The sequence below is a fragment of the Sparus aurata genome, chromosome 12, assembly GCF_900880675.1.
Source record: "Sparus aurata chromosome 12, fSpaAur1.1, whole genome shotgun sequence".
Lineage (NCBI taxonomy): Eukaryota > Metazoa > Chordata > Actinopteri > Spariformes > Sparidae > Sparus > Sparus aurata.
The window spans coordinates 25,751,967-25,770,386 of record NC_044198.1 but is presented as its reverse complement, the minus strand read 5'-3'; the positions used below and the strand labels follow the sequence as shown (position 1 = coordinate 25,770,386).

General features: G+C 42.5%; 1 protein-coding gene across 14 annotated transcripts in view; it reads left to right on the top strand.

Moving 5' to 3' along the window:
• Nucleotides 1-18,420, top strand: part of LOC115592535 (calcium/calmodulin-dependent protein kinase type II subunit beta-like) — a 49,795-nt gene that overhangs the window by 28,276 nt on the left and 3,099 nt on the right. For 2 of the 14 annotated variants that reach the window (XM_030435411.1, XM_030435400.1), the window contains exons 12-20: nt 1,442-1,484; nt 2,297-2,368; nt 3,472-3,509; nt 10,126-10,194; nt 11,970-12,014; nt 12,639-12,687; nt 14,980-15,055; nt 16,635-16,729; nt 16,830-17,066. In XM_030435411.1, the coding sequence (XP_030291271.1) occupies nt 1,442-1,484; nt 2,297-2,368; nt 3,472-3,509; nt 10,126-10,194; nt 11,970-12,014; nt 12,639-12,687; nt 14,980-15,055; nt 16,635-16,729; nt 16,830-17,062 (720 nt within the window). In that variant the 3' untranslated portion in view covers nt 17,063-17,066. Of the gene's footprint in view, nt 1-1,441; nt 1,485-2,296; nt 2,369-3,471; nt 3,510-10,125; nt 10,195-11,969; nt 12,015-12,638; nt 12,688-14,979; nt 15,056-16,634; nt 16,730-16,811; nt 17,067-18,420 lie in introns of all 14 variants that reach the window. The other 12 variants (XM_030435397.1, XM_030435396.1, XM_030435402.1 and 9 more) reach the window with 10 other exon arrangements.

The following is an 18,420-nucleotide window of genomic DNA, read 5'->3' as shown; positions in this document are numbered from 1 at the left end:
AGGGGGCAGTTTAGTGTGTTTTGCCAACCAAGAGGGCACTTTAGGGCACATTTTGGCTCCCAAGAGGGCACTTAAGCACGCGGTTGGCTCCCAAGAGGGCACTTTAGTGCGCATTTTGGCTCCCAAGAGGGCACTTTAGCGCGCGTTTTGGCTCCCAAGAGGGCACTTAAGCACGCGTTTGGCTCCCAAGAGGGCAGTTTATCATGTTTTAACCAGCCAGGGGGGCAGTTTAGTGTGTTTTGCCAACCAAGAGGGCACTTAAGGGCACGTTTTGGCTCCCAAGAGGGCACTTAAGGGCACGTTTTGGCTCCCAAGAGGGCACTTTAGTGCGCTTTTTGGCTCCCAAGAGGGCACTTTAGCGCGTGTTTTGGCTCCACTTTAACCCCACTTCAGTTACACACTATTCTAACTCCGACTTTTACAACCTGTACATTGATCAGTTGATAGAAAACGTGTGTAATAAATGTGCTGTAAGATGCTTAGTGGCGCTGACGTTTAGTGAAGTCTGTTTATAGCCGAACATTTGCTTTTCACTTCTAGAGATTTGTGATTTACGCTGCCAAAATCACAAAGTGGTGTTTGTGAAGATTATCTTGATGAACAATTAACAATTAATTGTAATTATCATGAACTTGTGTTTGTCACAAAGAAGATATTCCAAAAATCTCATAGGCTTTTCGTGGAGGGAACCAGGCCGATGCTACCTTCTGGGTTAGCTTACAAGAATACATCATCAGTACACTGTTTTATCGGTCTCGGTCTTGAATCATTCTCAACCCTTTAAAGTCTTCGTCTCGTCCCGGTCTCGATGCATTTTGCTGACAAACAAATGGACACAGGAAAACATAAAAGGAAACAACCTTTTGTTTTCTCATGGTGACGGGTTTTTATCTTCTTGTGCTGAGATGACAAAGCTTGTTTTCTCTCTATTGATTGATACTGACATTGAGAGAAGAGTCCATTCTCGGTTCTGTAGCGATCTACAACGAGCTTCGTGGTTTATTTATCTGCTTTTATGTTCTTCTTCAACCTCATGCCGCTACGGTTTTACAGCATTTAATTCAGACTTATTCAGAGATTGGGACCGAAACGTTTGAGCCTGTCGCGAGGTGTGACACATTTTCTTAAAAAGCTCTTGTGCGCTCGGCCATATTGTCTCTCCAAGATCTAAACTGTAGCGCTTCTTTTAATCTCCCTCTTTGTCTTTCCACCATTTTTCTCCTCCGCTTATGAAACTCTTAAGGCTCTTAAAAGTCCTCCTCATTACTCCTCACAGCTTTTGACCTTAAAATCTATCTTAAGGGCTCAGATGGTTTCATCTCTACCAGAATATAGTCCCTCAACTTAAAGATTAATAACACTAGCGAGATTTATGGATTCTTAAGCAGACATGACACCGACATGCTCTTCTTCACCCTCGTCTTCTCCTCTTCATCCGCAGGGAGCCATTCTGACCACCATGCTCGTCTCCAGGAACTTCTCTGGTGAGTGCCGCTCGTTGAAAAGACGACACTCGGGGGAACATGTCGGCGCCCTGAGCGGGAGAGGAGGACAGGATGACACGCCATCTGTCTTCTGCCGTCTCTTCACACATACACACACACAAACACGCAGCAGGTTGATGGGCGGCAGTGTCACAGCAAGCAGGAAACGCTGCGGAGATATCTGCACGGTTTCTGCACCTTCTCCGCCGTCATCTCGTGCATTTAACTTGTTTATCTGCGTCCTTTGAATCGGTTTGATGCTCCAAGCCTCGTTCTTTACAGAAACATGTGATCAATCAAAACGTACAGAAGTAATAAACATTACTCCGTAAACAGCTTATTCATATTCAGCGTCCCACGTAACTTAATTTGGTCCGGGAGAAGCTTTCTCTGCAAGAATATTTACCGAGTGCATCAGAGGAGGAAAGGAGCGACGACTGCAGGAGGCTAACAGTCGGACGGTGACTGACGAGCGCTCGGTGTAGCGTGGACGCCAACACGGAGCTGATAGTCAGAGCTAACCAGCCGTGAGACGCCGCTGTCAGACTCTCAGCTGGAAAGACGGGAAGTCTGAAGAAGAACTCAGACTTTAAGTGAAGTAAAACTAGAAAAGAAGAAAGTATCATTCCTCGCATCAAATGTGTACTTATATGTGCAAAAGTGTGCGATGAAAAAGTCCAGGAAGTCAGAAAATACATGAGACTTCCTGCCTGTGAGGAAGAACACACATGTAGATTATCTCCAGCTGTGCATCCTAAAATATCTTCCTCCTCCTCTTCATCTCTTCCTCCTTCCTCTCGTCTGTGTTTCAGTCGGTCGGCAGACTACAGCCCCGGCCTCCGTCAGCGCCGTGGCAGGAACCACCGCTGGCATCGTGGAGCAAGGTAAACCGTCTCCCACACATTCTCCCTTTGACCTCCCCTCCTTTTTAAAAACCTTCACATCCTCTCTTCTCGCTGAACTTGCGGCGGACATGATTAAACGGAAATCCCCCTCCTCCTCCTCCTCCTCCTCCCTGGAGTCACAGCATCACACACTCCCTCCAACCCCTCGGCTTGTTTTAATCTCTCTCCTCCTAAATCTTTCCCCCCCCCTCTTCCTCCTCTCTTCCTCTAATGCTTCCCGAATGTTTGCCAAGGTAAGCGGCCTCATCTCTCATCTGGGAGGGGAACGGTATTACTGCTCAGATGTCTGTAGCTGTCATGGCTTTCCCTGTTGTGCAATATGGTCACATGGAATTAGGAGACAGAGTTGCATGCAGTTTGGTGTGCCTGAGGTCAGATGTGACAGGAGGAAGGGATGCGAGTTGAGGCTTTAAACCATCTGGGTGTTTTCTTTTTTTTTACCCTACATTAAAGCTACAACTCCTGCTTCTCCATCACTGACCTCCGTAGTGATTCCAGCTAATCCAGCCCACCCGTGAGATTAACAAAACCCATTATCACACACCTGCATCTCCATCTCCATCCCACTTCCGCGCTCCCTCCTAATCCCTCCCCTCTCTATCTGTGCGTGCATCTGTGTGTGAGTGTATCTGGATTATACGGAGAATTAGTTTGACTTTTTTTTTTTTTTTATTTCATGCCTGCTGCCCTCTGCTTATCTAATGTTTTGGGCAGTGGATCAGGGTTAGGAGGTGCCAGTTGGATGTGTGTGTGTGTGTCAGTGTGTGTTTATTCATCGGGGGGGGTTTTAATGTCTTTTTACGGGACGGAGGGAGTTTTTTTTTTTTTTTTTAGAGGGAGGGATGAGTTCTGTCCGGCGTTTTTCCCCCCTTAAGGGTGGAGAAAGGGAGGACGCATGGAGGGACGAGCATTGTCACTCACTTTGTGTTCTGCATGTTTGTTTTCTTCTCGAGCGCCTCGATGAGCAGGTGAAGGTTGTTTCTTTTTTAGCCAATGCATGCCGATTCAGAGCGCTGTGGTCGTCTGAAGGTGTATGATGTGTACTCTACCGTCTGAGGGTGTGTCCTTCTGCCTCTCCGCAGCAGCCAAGAGTCTCCTCAACAAGAAGGCTGATGTCAAGGTAAGCTAGCCGCTTTCGTTCGCTTTGTTTCCTCTTTACGCGCCTGGCTGCCCTTTTCCCTCCGCTCAGACGTCCTTTTGTGTTCACAACGACTTTTATTATTCCATGAATATTTCAAAGAAAGGCAGTGAGAGAGGCGTTCAAGGTGATTTGATTTTGTCAAGAGCTGTGTAGCGCTCACTTTGATTTTTTAAAAGATATTGTTTTTGGCCTACGAGACGCAGCGTCATTTCCTGTCATGTTACAGCATCGACGCATTTCCTCTGCGTTCATTGATTCTCACCACGCTGAATAATGATCTTAATATTCAATTTATCAGATCAGGATCAGAATCAGAAATACTTTATTGATCCCAGTGGTGGAAATCGCTCTACCTCGAAAAGAAAAAACACAACACTGTACTGTAGATATAAACAAGATTAAAAGGAAGAAAGGTACAACAAGCGTAAGTAAGAATAAAATATGTAAAGTACTTAGAAAACTACTGAAATAGAAAAATAAATGTAAACAAACATGTACATAAAACTATGATATGACAACCTTAAATAATAAGATAATTAGTTTATTAATAACAGATAAGGAAGTGACATGATGTCACTGAACAGGTGCGTTTGTTTTGTGCAAATTAACAGCTTCAACCGACCTGGATTTTTATTAATTAGCCTCGTCAATACACACAATACTTAATTGAGTAGTTAAACCCTTAAATGAATTTACTTTTTGACAAATAAATTCCTTTAAATCTGCTTTTCAATTAACCTAACTGAGAACAAAACACCAAAAAGAAGTCTGTCAAAAGTGTTTGAGCAACACTGTGACGATAACTGTGTGTGAAAACAAACAAAAAGTAACAATGACGGACTCGTTTTTTATTAATTAGCCTTTTAAATGTGATGTGAAATTATTCAAAACTGTGTGGGTCACAGAAAGAGGAGCTGAATAAGGAAACCGCAGCAGATCAATAAATACATTTGGTTTTCTTGTAGTTCAGCTGAGTCAGTTCAAATCCATCATTATCTTTATTTATTTATTTATTTGGATCTCTATTAGCTTCCATTAATGTCAAAGCTACCAGCTAACAAACCACAACAGATAAAACAACATATAAAACAAGACATACTATATGTGCAACTGTTTGTCTAACTTGTGTGTAAACTTCCTGCAAATGAATTTCAGTGTAACCTGACAAACTGACAGTAAAGTTGTAAATAAGATATATCCTCCGCACCAAAATAAATAATAAATATTGGGTTCTATTCTGGGCCGAGACCAATCCTCCTCTGAGCTTCAAGGAAATGTAGTAGCTTGTGTGTAATCCTGCCGACAAACCAATAAACAGACAAAACAAACAAACCAAACTGTAACCCAACATGACGAGGGGTTTTCAGGCTTTTATTTTGAAGGTTGCACCCTTCCTACCCCTGCTGGTATCCGCTCTCTGATTGGCTGGTGTTGCCTCAGTTTGGCACAGCTGGCTCTTTTGCATCAGCCCTCTGCAGACATTCACCACCCAGAATATTTGCCCGTGCCAGAAGTGCAGCTCATTAAATTATTGGTTGTTCCCTCAATGTTTCATTTCCTGAAGAGGAAACTCAGACGCTGAATCTGCAGTGACTCAACACGACTGACGTTATCGCTGCTGCTCTGTCCCACAACTGTCTGTCGTTTGTTTCACTCTGTTGTCTGTGTGCTGTATGTACAGTCATGCAATCTGCTCTGATGTAAATGTATGTTCATGTGTGTGTTGTGTTGTCATGCATGTGTGTTTGCTTGAGTTAATGTGTAACTCGATGATTGCTGAAATTTGTCTTTTCATACAAAACTTTTTTACAGAGCTCCTCAAGTTCCAAAAGACGGTTTTTGGTTGAGTTTTATTTTGTAGAAACAAGATATTACTGCATAATGTGTGCACAACATCATTAAACACACGCTCATTATAAAAACTGCACATACGGGACTTGAAATACTTTTAGAAGCATTATAAGTGAAAGGAAGCTCTTCCAAACTTCTGTAACTTGTTCCCAATTAAGATCTGGTTCTCACAAAAAAACTTTTATTTTTGCACAATATTATAACTTCATGCACTCACGATTTGGATCTTGTGTTCCAGTGGTGTGCACAATTATTGAAAAACGTGCGCTAAAGTGCCCTCTTGGTTGGCAAAACACAATAAACTGCACCCTTGGTTGGTTAAAACATGATAAACTGCCCTTTTGGGTGGCAAAAACACGCGCTAAAGTGCCCTTTTGGGTGGTAAAAATACCCGCTAAAGTGCCCTCTTGGGAGCCAAAACGGCGCTAAAGTGCCCCCTTTGAAGCCAAAATGCGCGCTTAAGTGCCCTCTTGGTTGGCAAAACACACTAAACTGCCCCCTTGGTTGGTTAAAACATGATAAACTGCCCTCTTGGGTGCCAAAACATGATAAACTGCCTTCTTGGGAGCCAACACACATGCTAAAGTGCCCTCTTGGGAGCAAACGCGTGCTAAAGTGCCCTCTTGGGAGCCAAAACGTGAGCTAAAGTGCCCTTATTTTTGCCCCTGCCCTTCAAAAAGTCTGTGCACGCCACTGTTGTGTTCATACGATACGGATGCTTTTAAAACAAAGTAAGAACCGTGCATAAAATAATAGCTTGTACACGAAGATGTCTTAATCATGCAAAATAATATTTTCAGCGTACAATATGGACCGTGTTTTAATAAGACAATAAAGCGTGTGCAAAACATTCAGACCTTATTCGTACTGCACAAGATTTGTACTCATTGTGCACAAGATGGTACTAGATATTATCTCAGCCGTAAAAGATTTACACCTGCCCAAAGATAATTACTTTATGTGCAGAGGATATGGATCTTTTTGCAAAAGATACTTGCACAAGATAATTACTTCATGTGCACAAAGATTTTGTTTTGCAGGAGATAATTACTTACTTCATGAATATACTGATACTTTTCGGAGACTTTTTCGGAGCACTGTACACTTCTGAAGTGCTGAAATTATATTTAATAGCGAAACATTCAGTCTCTGCCTCTCTTTCAGTCTCTCTTGACCTTCTTCTCTGTGACACACTCTCTGTTATTAACCTGCATCTCCTTCCCCTGCTTCACCCTCTCCTCTTCCTCTCTTCCTCTCTCCCCTCTCTCCTCGTGTGGCCTGATGCTAATCTCAGATTATTTCCCACCAGATGATTAATCTATCATTACATAATCACAGCTTCTCCTTCACTGCACCCTGACGTCACACACAAGTGCACACAACCCCGGAGCTATTTCAGTATCCCTGCACCAGTGGAGGCTCCCTCTCCTCCTTTCACTCCCTCTGTTTGTTTCATACAGTCGGATCTGTTTGCAGCATCTTCCTAGAAATATGCTCACCTGGTGTCAAGTAGGGTTCAATAACTAACAGCAATCAATAGTAGTTAAAATCAGTAGTGGACTACTTGGAGGGTAATGAAGGCCCTATAAAGAAAAGGACTATCTTCTTGAGCTTTTACACCCAAATCAAAGGGTGATTGATGGTTACCTGCGTTGCCGGCAGCGGTGAGTTGATTTCCAGCGCTACTTTCCCCTTTAAACACACCAACTCCTTTGGCTAGCAGCTCTGTCTCTGGGCTAGTTAGAGTGGAAAGGTCGCGTTTGAACATACTCGGTTTTGGCACCGGGCTCTGGAGAAGCAGCAGCTGAAGAGAGCGGAGTGTTTACCGGGGCAACTACAGCTCACAGTTCCAGCTATTACCAACTTTACTACGAACCACGCTTGAAAATAGGTTGTTAGCTATGCAACTTTATTGAGAAAGTGTTGTTTTTCACCTTGTTGTTACCCTCAACTGGCCAAAAAATATCAATTAATGCTGCTTTAATTACATGTCTTTTACGTGACACAACTGGTTGATCTGTAGAGTCTTTCAGCTTCTCGTTGAATTGAACAAAAGGCAGTTTTTCTTTTTAGAGCGCTGGCGTTAAGAGCAGGTGAACAAGACCTCAGTATGTAAATGTGAAATGATGTTTGTTGAATCAGACAATGACTCAGAAGGAGTAATGGTCGACTCACAGGGCTGGAGGATGTAACTGTGAGCCACACGAACCACTTTCCTCCATTTCCTGCAAAATTAAACATAATTATTCTTTTCTACAGCGGTCGTTTTCTACCTTTTAAAACTGCAGAGTATTTTAGTACTTTTTAGTCCTTTGTGCTCCTGCAGCGTAAAGATTATTCATGGGTTAGTTGTATGAATCACCTCCCTGCTCCTTACAAAAGCCCTCGTTTGAGATAAAAGCAGCTCGTTCTTGTGTTTTCTGGCCTATCAGTTATTGTTAAACCGCTCTGTTCTTGTTCTAACAGCTCAGTTCTTTCTTCTTTCAAGACACTTTTTGGAGAAACCCTTCACGAGTTGCTCCTCCTCCTACAGAAAAAGTACCTTCAGCACAAAAATAATGATTTAGCCACACCAAACCAGCAGCAACACAGTTTCGCTTCCTGAAGTTTTTAAAATTGTCCGACCAAAAGAGAGCGGATAGATAAATGGAGGACATTTTGGTAAAAACTGCTTTCAAATGCTTTTATTGTGGAGCACGTGCAGGAAGTGAGGAGTAGTATAATGCTTAACGATGAATATCTAATACCTCGTATGCAAAATAAAGTCAGTATCACGGCTGATGCTGATCCAAAGCATCTCGTATCACCTCCGTCTCTCTCTCGATCCTCTTCATCTCCCCCCTCGGCTCTACTACGGCTCCTCTGAAGTGTTTCTTCCTCCTGTCGTCTCTTTGAGGTCTCTCCTCATCATCTCCTCGTCCTCCGAGCTACCTTCTGTTTCCCTCTTTTTTTTTATTATCTTGGAACAGGAGTCTCACTTTCTCCTCCGTCCTGTCTCTCTGTTTCATCCGTCCCTCCCCAGCGTCTGTCAGAGAGTTTCTCAGCGGTGTGTCATCTCTCTGCATCATCCATGTAATTCCCACCTGACTGTATCCTCCTCTCTCCTCCTCTCTCCTCCTCTCTCCTGCTCTCTCCTGCTCTGTGCTGCTCTTCACAGTAAAACTCCTCCAGCACAGTTTCCATTCTCCTCCTGTTGATCGAGCTTGATGTGTGTTTGTTTACGCTTTCCTCATCCGTCGTTTTTGAAGCAGTTTATCCGTCTCGAGGTGTTCGGGGACTGTATCCCCACAGTGTCCTTCACAAACACATCATAAACTCACACTTTTGTGGCCAAATTAAAGCTCCCGGTTCAGCTCACCTGCACGTCTCTGGAGGAAGCTGATTAAAGGGTAACGCCGCCACAGTTTCCTCATTAAAGTGTGTTTACTTGGCTGAATATGTGAAAAAAAGTAGTATAAAGCCATTTGTGGCTCCAGAGGAAACTGAATGTAATCTGATGAATGCTTCTAGTGAAGTTGCATTGTGGGTAATGTAGGCATTAGGTTTTGGAAGGTTTTCTTCCAGTCTATGACCACACAGTGTTTTTTTTTTCTTTCTGAGCACTGTTGGACTCATTATGGGCAGCAGAACCAGAGACATCACCGTTTTTGTTCAACACGTTCTTCTTCCTTCTTCCGCCTACATTACCCACAATGCAACTTAGCCTCTGTTTGACATCACTGGAGGCCTTTTATCAGATTACATGCAGCTTCACTTCCGATCGATTATAGTTCCAAAATATTTGTGTCCCTCTCTGCGTACCATTCTTTAACCAATCTGATTACAATGTACAAAATACTAAATACACTAAAAATAAGTGATTTAATTTAGCATCTACATATTTGCGAGCTATTTTACATCATCTCTCGAGCAGTTTCTCTCCTTTTCTTTCTCGTCTTCACTCTGTAACAGTCTTAAAAAGAGGAAAATCACGAGCAGAAAATACAGTTAGCTGGTTCCAAGCATGAAGCTGCTGCGTCGTGTCTGCATTGATGTGTCTGTGCATGCTGTCATAGAGGAAGAGGTGCTTATGTGAGTCGTTATAAAACATGATATTTATATATTTAGCATGTGGTTGGCTGTTTCTCTGTGTGTGTGTGTGTGAATGGTCCTTTCATAAGCTCTTTCTGACCTCGTCGGTTGAATATTGTGTACTCGGGAGGGGGTGCATTAAGAGATACTAATGTCTGAGCGCATGTTGTTTGCGGTCGAAAATGGATGTGATGCTTGTTTCTTTATATCCGACAGATGTTGCAGAGGTGCACAGCTGTCATTGGTTTCATTCGCCATCTGCCAAATAGCGTCCAGTGAAAGGCCCAGACTGGAATATCTGAGCTCTGACTGGGACTGGATTTATTTTTTCATACTTTTTTACCGCAGATAGAAATAAAACGACGTGATGAATTGCGTAAAACCTTTCTGACTAATTAATTCTGTAGTCGTAAATGTGGGGAGACCTCTCTGGATCCACGTCCTGTCTGCTCTTTGACTGCTCGCTCTGAAACTTGGACGACTGCACTTCTTTTTCTCACCCACTATATTTTAGTCTCTGGAGGACGCTGTCGTCTATTTGCTATTTTTACCTGTATTACACTGTTTTTTTTTTCTCCCTCGCACAGTAACCACCCACTTTACAACCAGCAGATGGCACCTTCTCACCGTTGTTGCCGAGCACTAATAAAGCACTTTGTGTTTTCCTGCACAGCCCCAGACAAACAGCACGAGAAACAGCATAGTCACCAGTCCCAAAGGCAACGTCCCCTCTGCAGCACTGGTATACAGCTCTGTGTCCGTCCGTCTGTATGTCCGTTACACTTGAGAGAGAATTCAGAGTGTGTAGGTGTGTGTGTGAAAGAGAGGCGAGGAAGGGTGTGTGTTCAAGATGTGTAATACTTTGATAGATGCTGCGTCTTGATTCAGGGGTCTGCATCCTTCAGAGGAGCATTTGAAGGCCAATTATGTCACAACGGCGCGTGAAGGCTGTCCCAATCCCAACGCTCCTCCTTTTGCCTCTTTTTGGAGGATGCACCGCTACTATCCTTCGTGGCTTCACATATCCCAAGATTCTTTGCACGCCTGAAAAAGAGGAAAGAAAGAGAGAAAATGGCGACATCGCGTGGCGTAGATCATCACTTTCTCGTGACATAAGGGTAAAGGCCCCCACACACCTCCCAGACCCAAACCAACAGCCGACTGTCTTTATCCGACCACTCCATCGCCTCTCGTCTGACCCGCTCAGCAGAAAAGTAGCTTTGAACACACCGCTTCAACGTGCTGCCAGCTTCACAGTAGTGTGAACGTTCCACGCGTTCTAGTGTTGTGTATAAAAAAGACGCTGGACGAGAGCTTTATGCACGCAGCTCTCAACCAAACAACAAAACTTAACAATTTCAGACAAAAACAGCTGCATACTAAACATGCGGCGAGGCATTATCAAACGAACACAGATTAATTCGTCCTGAGCGGACATAGCAGCTGGTCTCCTGCCAGTAACGTTACTCCAAAACATGAAAACAGGGAATGACGGAACGGAGTGCATAGAAAAACAAAGCGCATACAGTATTCCGTCCCTCCAACACTGATTCGCTAGCACACCGCCAATTAGAATGGTCATACAGCCAATCAGAGAATCCAATGGCTCAGACGGCCGACAGCCAACCTCCTCAGACTTCACATGTTGAATCGGAGCAGACAACGTCCGCGTGGCTCCGAAGGCTTCCGACGCAGCTGAACACACCGAACAGATTTGTTCCCGACATCGTCCTCAAACGCTTCAGACGTCCAACGGTTGGGCCGGTGTGTTCCTGCCTTAAAACATCTGGTGACGCAACCAGGAAATGCTCCAAAGGCTAGACCGTCCCATTTAACAACGGTTGACGAGGTTAACAAGGTCTCTCCGAAGGACTCACCTTCAAAGACCACAAAGGCCGCGTCCTTCAGAGGATGCAGACCCTGAACTGAGACACAGCAAATAAGGGGAACATATGTAAGATTTGGCCAAAATTGTAGTTTAAAACATTCAAAAACGTAATAAGTTTTTCCAAATGAATGTGAGGAAACAACATTGTTGTCGTCTGTGGACTGTGTAGCAGAGACGTCTACTGAAGTTAGCATGCTAACCAGCTAACGGGACTCCAGACTGACTCTTTTATTCACAACCGTCCCAAAGTGAAATTAAATTTACACACACAGTACTTCAATATATTCATCTTTTCATGATATTTGTTTGCAAAAAACACCAGACTTAACCTTTAAAAAACTCTTGTAATAAGCTGCCATATACTGACAAAAAGTCATATTACGTGTGTTGTGATATGTGTAATTTATTGTTTTATAAATGGGGAAACTGGATTGATTTGGGGGAGTGTATTGATCGTGCTGGTGGAGATCGATCATGAGCATTGACGGTTTCACGTGGGAACTCTTACAAACATCCTCCATCATTAACTCTGAACTTTATCGAGCCATTCAGAGCTTCATATCTCTCATGTTGTCATCATGAAACACTCCCTCCCTTTCTTTCATCCTTTCTCTTCATTCTTCCTCCAGGAGCCTCAGACTACTGTCATCCATAATCCAGTAGATGGGACCAAGGTACATCCTCCTCTTCCTCTTCCTCCTCCTCCCTCCATCTCTTTATTCCTTCATTTCTCATCCTCGTCTTCACTCTCTTTCTCTGTGGGTAGTCTCTTGCAGGATTTGTGTTTTTGAGTTTCTTTGTGTGCATCTGTTTTGTATATGTATGCATGGTAGCGGTGGAGCGAGTGTGAGCTGCCGGAGCTGGTGGTGGAGGTGTTTCTCTTACCGTTGTCTCACACTGCCCCTCTGTGTTCAGACTCATGGAGCTCACTGAGAGATCCATGCCTCCAGATTAACCCTCGCCCCGCTGTTTCAAACTGTGTGTAACAGTGGCTCGGCTGTCGTGTGCTGTACAGTCGTGTGTGTGTCCGCCGACACAGCAGGCAGCTCAATCTGTAGCTGGGATTGTGCCAGTGTGCCGCTGAGTCACACGTACAGCTGTGTCTGCGCTTTATTTTTGGCAAAATCGTGGCGTTAAGACGGAGTCGTGTTGTAGATTCGATGGCAGAAGTTTCAGTGTGAAGTGTGTGTGTGTGTGCATGCATTTGTGCGTGTGTTTTACCGGCGCTTTTGGGTGTCTCAGCTTCTGTTTTCATTGTTTTAATAGTAATCAACGCTCTTGTTTGTGCACTTTTGCAGGAATCATCTGACAGCAGCAACACCACTATTGAGGATGAAGATGTTAAAGGTCAGTTACGTACGTGACGTGCCTCAAAGACGTTTTCTAGCTTCTCTTACAGTCGCCAGATAAAAAAAATGGCGGCAGTTTACGTTTCTGCAAACCACAGAAATGTTCACGTTCACATTATATTCACATGAGCTGACTTACATGTCATGAGGTGGAGCAGCAACCACTGTTCAAGACTACATTTAAGAATTTGTAAGCATCAAAACGCTGGATATTTTTTAGCAAGTGTTTGGAGCGACAGAACCAGGTGTTAAAGTGAAACTTTTGTGAATGTGTATGAGTCAAACCTTCATGTAAAAGCATAATTACGATGAAAGAGGCACTTTTAAGATTTGCCATATTCTCGTTTTGGGGTCAAACTCATTTTCAATGGGAGTGCTACAGGCACTTTTACGATAGCATCAAAATCTCTATTTTTAAAACAGTAAGAAGTCTCGACACAACATGAAACTTTGCTCGTAGTATCACCAGGGTCTCTACACATGAACACGAGCATTGAGAACATTGTTTGTGTACACAGAGTTTACTAAAAAGAAAGTTTTTGAACAACTCACGTTAGCAGTAGCTTGTTCCGCTCGCCGCCGTCCTGCCAGTGGAGAAGTGTCGATCTCAGAATGTGACGTAACCTGGAGGACAGTTAAGGTGGAACGCTCCTAAAGCTTAGTTCCATATAAATGCAGGATAATTTGTTGTTTTGTTGTTAGCGAAAAACAATATTGACCTTGAAGTTGAAAAAGGAGCCTCATATAAGAAACAATACTAAAATCAAAAGCTGGAAAAGTCACGTGAGATCTCGCGTGGATAGTTGTTGCTGGAAGACAGTAGTTCCACCTTAACTGTCCTCCAGGTTACGTCACATTCTGAGATCGACACTTCTCCACTGGCAGGACGGCGGCGAGCGGAACAAGCTACTGCTAACGTGAGTTGTTCAAAAACCTTCTTTTTAGTAAACTCTGTGTACACAAACAATGTTCTCAATGCTCGTGTTCATGTGTAGAGACCCTGGTGATACTACCAGCAAAGTTTCATGTTGTGTCGAGACTTCTTACTGTTTTAAAAATAGAGATTTTGATGCTAGCGCCATTTAAAATGAGTTTGACCTGAAAACGAGAATACAGTAAATCTTAAAAGTGCCTCTTTCGTCGTGATTATGCTTTTAAACAAAAGTTTGACTCGGGTATATTCACAAAAAAAGCCTAGGTTGCATTTTGGCGAGAGTTTCACTTTAAGTGCCAAATCATGATCTTTTCGCTGAAGTGTTTATTGTGTCTAAACCTCACCGGAGCATTGCAAAAACATTGTCACAACATAAAATTGGCAGCTCAGAAGCAGGTTCCACCTCAGACACGTTACTCAAAGTGCTCGGCGGCCCCTCGGATCAAACCGAGCCACTCTGATTTACCTTTCTACCCAGTGTTGCTGCACTGAGTTGAGCCTTACGGTCCTGCTTCAGAGTAGATGATCAGCTGATTGACCGGAAATTAATCGGAAACTGTTTCATTCGCTGTTTTCATGTTTAATATGAAGGAACAGGGTCACTGTGACGACATTTCTGGCTATTTTCAGTATTCTTACAAACCAATCAATTGATTAAATGGATGAAAATAATCAGCAGATTAATCCATAATGAAAATTAGATTTAAAATTAGATGCAGTCCTGTAAAACAAAATGAGCTCCGACAGCAACAAGACACATTTTACTCTCACTTTTAATATTTAAAGGATATTTTCCTGATTATTCTTACATACTTGTACTTGTAACAGAGTGTTAACGCAGTACTTTTACTTAAATAAAGGATCTGGGTACTTCCTCTACTGCTGTGTTATAACAGAGAGAGGGAGAGGGAGAGGGAGAGAGAATCAGAGCGAGCTAAGCCTTCCTCTCAGTGTCGGGAGGAAGTGAGGGTAGAAGGACACAGTAAATCTCATCTAAAGAGCTGGGACAAGAATAGCGTGATGAGCCGGAGCTGCCTCACATGCAAACGAGATATGATGGATGATGGACGGACGAAGAGAGGAACACAAACAGGACGGGGTGTTTTAGTTTTGAGAAAAAAGTGGATGTCTGAGTGAGGATTCATTTGAGGGGAAAGCACACAACTTTTCTGAATGGAAGCAGTAAGTAGCATGGAGGAGATTTCCCTCGAGATCACTGATGAGATTTACAATGAGTAACAAGCTCTCAGGTGAGTCTGAACCGAGGCAGGTGTTCTGCGTGCGAGACTGGAGTTTGCTGAGATTTGACGAGGTTCGTTCAGTCGCAGCGCTCTGACGTTTGTTTCTCGTCCGCAGCTCGTAAACAGGAGATCATAAAGATCACGGAGCAGCTCATCGAAGCTGTCAACAATGGAGACTTTGAAGCCTACGCGTGAGTCCAGCTCTCATATCTTCTTGTTCCATAAAAAAATCTCTAATCATGGAGGAATATTGTGATTTTTATCCTGTGGATTCAACACTTAAATGTCTCCATCAGCTGAAGGGAAACCATTAATGTGATTGACATGCAAACGTGCTTGTATGAAAAGATTAAAGAGTAATTACAGTCATTGTTTTATCCTCCGTGTCAGTCGTTACATACCTCATAATTAAGAATAAAGCCTGGCAGACTGAGGGAGGGAGGGGAGGAGGAGGGAGGGGGGAGTTAGCATGCTAACCAGCTAGCCAACGCTCCTGTGTTAGTGGTGTAAGCACCAACACTCCTCTGGTCCCCAAGTTCCCAGTCCAGACCGCTAGCTGCACGGCTAACTGAGCTAACAAACAGCAGCAGCAGTTAGCGATCGCTCAGGTTATTATGTTATGTTGCCCCAATTTGTTTTGAGCGTGAATTCAACAGGTGTCCAACTGTTACATATTAAACATTTAATACGTCATTTGATGCACCATAAATATTATGAGAAATAAATGTTCGTAGAAAATACAAAAATAAATACGTTAATGGAAATAAATATAGGGGGAAAATACATAATTACATAAGTAAATATTTATAGAAATGAATAATTTAATAGATAAGGAAAAGTAAATGGGAAATACAATTAAAAAAAAATAATTGCACATTAATAAAAAGATAAATAAATACAAAATAAAAGCAAGTCAATCAAATTATCTCACTGTCATTTTTAATATTATTTTTGGCTTATTTACTGGAATATAATGTATTAAGTCAATTATTTATTCTTTTGTTTGGTCCTCTGTACTTCCCATACACCAAAGAAGCAAAACTATACTTTTACTCCACTACATTTGTCCGACAGCTTTAGTTACTTTACAGATGACGTGTTTCTTTACGTGTTGAGAAAACTCTCCTCCCTCTGAAACTAAATAAACACTGAAAACACATGAAAAGTTGAGTTTTTAAAGATGCAATATTCAGAAATATAACAAAGTAGTCAAAAGTTGCAACATTTTGAATAGTTTAGATGCATTTTCGAGTTCACAAATCAAACTTATGATACACAAAGTAAGACTTTGAGTCAAAGCTTTGAGGATCTATGTCAATATAATCAGATCTTAAGGTTTTTTTTCCACATCTGTAGTTCGGTTAATTTAAAAAAGGAGAAGCAATTTGACTTTTTGAGGGTTATAATCCTGCATGAAATCAATTTCTGGTGACTGACAGAAGTTTATTCTGCACTTTAAACACTTCTGATGTAGACATTTATGTTCTCTCATCACACAAAGAGCTCTGAAAGAAATAACCGGTTATAAGCATTAATTTTATGAGACTGCACATCGACCGCCTGTTCTGAACAATGACTAACACTGAGGGAGAGGAGGAACAGCAGGCGTGGGCAAAAGAGTACTTTTTCTGTTCTGCATTTGTGTGATCTGTATGATATTGTCAGAGTTAATTATCATTCATTAAAGTCCATTTGCTTCTTCAGAAACATGATTATGAGTTAAGAATGTGATGTTTAGTGGGTGGTGTTCTGACCTACATGTGTTCTCAGGAAGATCTGCGATCCTGGTCTGACCTCGTTCGAGCCGGAGGGGCTGGGGAATCTGGTGGAGGGGATGGACTTCCACAGATTTTACTTTGACAATCGTAAGACTATAATCAAACTCATTTTTATTTCCCCTTTGTATTAACTGATCGAGTAAATTCAGCTGCTTTGCTCTAAACTCAGATCCCTCTCTGCCATCAGTCCTCTCCAAGAACAGCAAACCCATCCACACCACCATCCTCAACCCTCACGTGCACATGATCGGAGAGGACGCCGCCTGCATCGCCTACATCCGCCTGACGCAGTTCGTCGACGGGCAGGGCCGTCCACGCTCCAGCCAATCAGAAGAGACCAGAGTATGGCACCGCAGGGAGAGCCGGTGGCAAAACGTCCACTTCCACTGCTCAGGAGCTCCCGCTGCCCCGCTGCAGTGATGAGGTGTGACGACAACGTCCACACACGGAACAATAAATGTGTGATTAAATTAAACAAGATGAAGTAATTAAGATTCAGACAGACATGACTTCATATTCAGCTTTTGTTTAATAAGTAGAAATTCTGCCAGGAAGCTTTGACACTAAGAGTTAGATGAGTTATTCGACTTTCATGTCAAAGCTAGTGTCAGCAGCCTCGTAGCTTAGCTTAGCATAATGACTGGAAACAGAGGGAAACAACTAGCCTGTCTCTGTCCAAAGGTGGACAAACAAAATGTACTTTTCTCTGGAGTCAAATACCAGATTTATATAATTAAAGTGGCTTTAATCAATATCATCATTTTAATAATGGACTAAATGACTGTGTGTAATGTTAAAGGGGGTGTTTCTTGAGAATTATCACAGAGCGTTTTAACGTTGTTTACAGAAGTTTAGTAGCTTAAGAGCCAGATATTTTTCTCGGGAGTTGGTGGAGACCAAAAAAAGAGCTAGAAAAAAAAGTATTTTTCCCTGATAAAGCTACATTGTCTGAGTTGCAAACAGAAAATAGGAGAGCTGGTTAGTTTTTGGTTGTTATCAGCTGATGAGCACCAGAGTCTTGCAGTGTGTTTGGCTAACAGAGCTAACAGCTAACAGAGCTAACAGCTAACAGAGCTAACAGCTACCGGAACTAAACACACAGCAGGACTGAGAGTTTCTGGTCAGAGGAATAAGAAGCGTTAAAGAGTAGACATGCAATTTAACGCCACAACGCAAGTATACGGTAAAATGTAACTTGAACATTCAGGGCTCGACAGTGCAAGCACCTTGTCGCAAATGCTAGTAAAAAATAGAAGAAGAGCTGCCCTTTGTGAAGTTTCATCCACTGATGGTCCTACACAAGAAAAACGGAGTTGCACTATGCACATTTGCACCAATGAATAACTGACAATACATGAGTTGTTACAGTATTATTTTCTCTGCACTCTTTAGAGAATATAACTAAAACTTAAAAAGCTATGAATTGAATTGTTTTGCTTATAAATGCCTCCTCGTTGACCTCATATCACTTTATTAAAGAAAAACACATTATTTTGTAACTTTTCATCATGCCCCTGAAATTATTTGTGTGCTACTAGATTTTTCAACTTAGGAGCACACGTGCTACTTGGGAAAATGCTAAGCGTTTTAAATTTAAATTTGAACTTAAATTTTAAATTTTGAGACTGTTTACATTCACGATTCTGGGAGGTTGTTGGGCTGCTGGATTCTGCTAGCTGCAGTTAGCTACAGTTAGCACTTACGCTAGCAACATGCTGCCCCTGTTTGTTTTGAGTTTGACAGGTGCTCAGCTCTGACATATTACACCTTTTAACAAT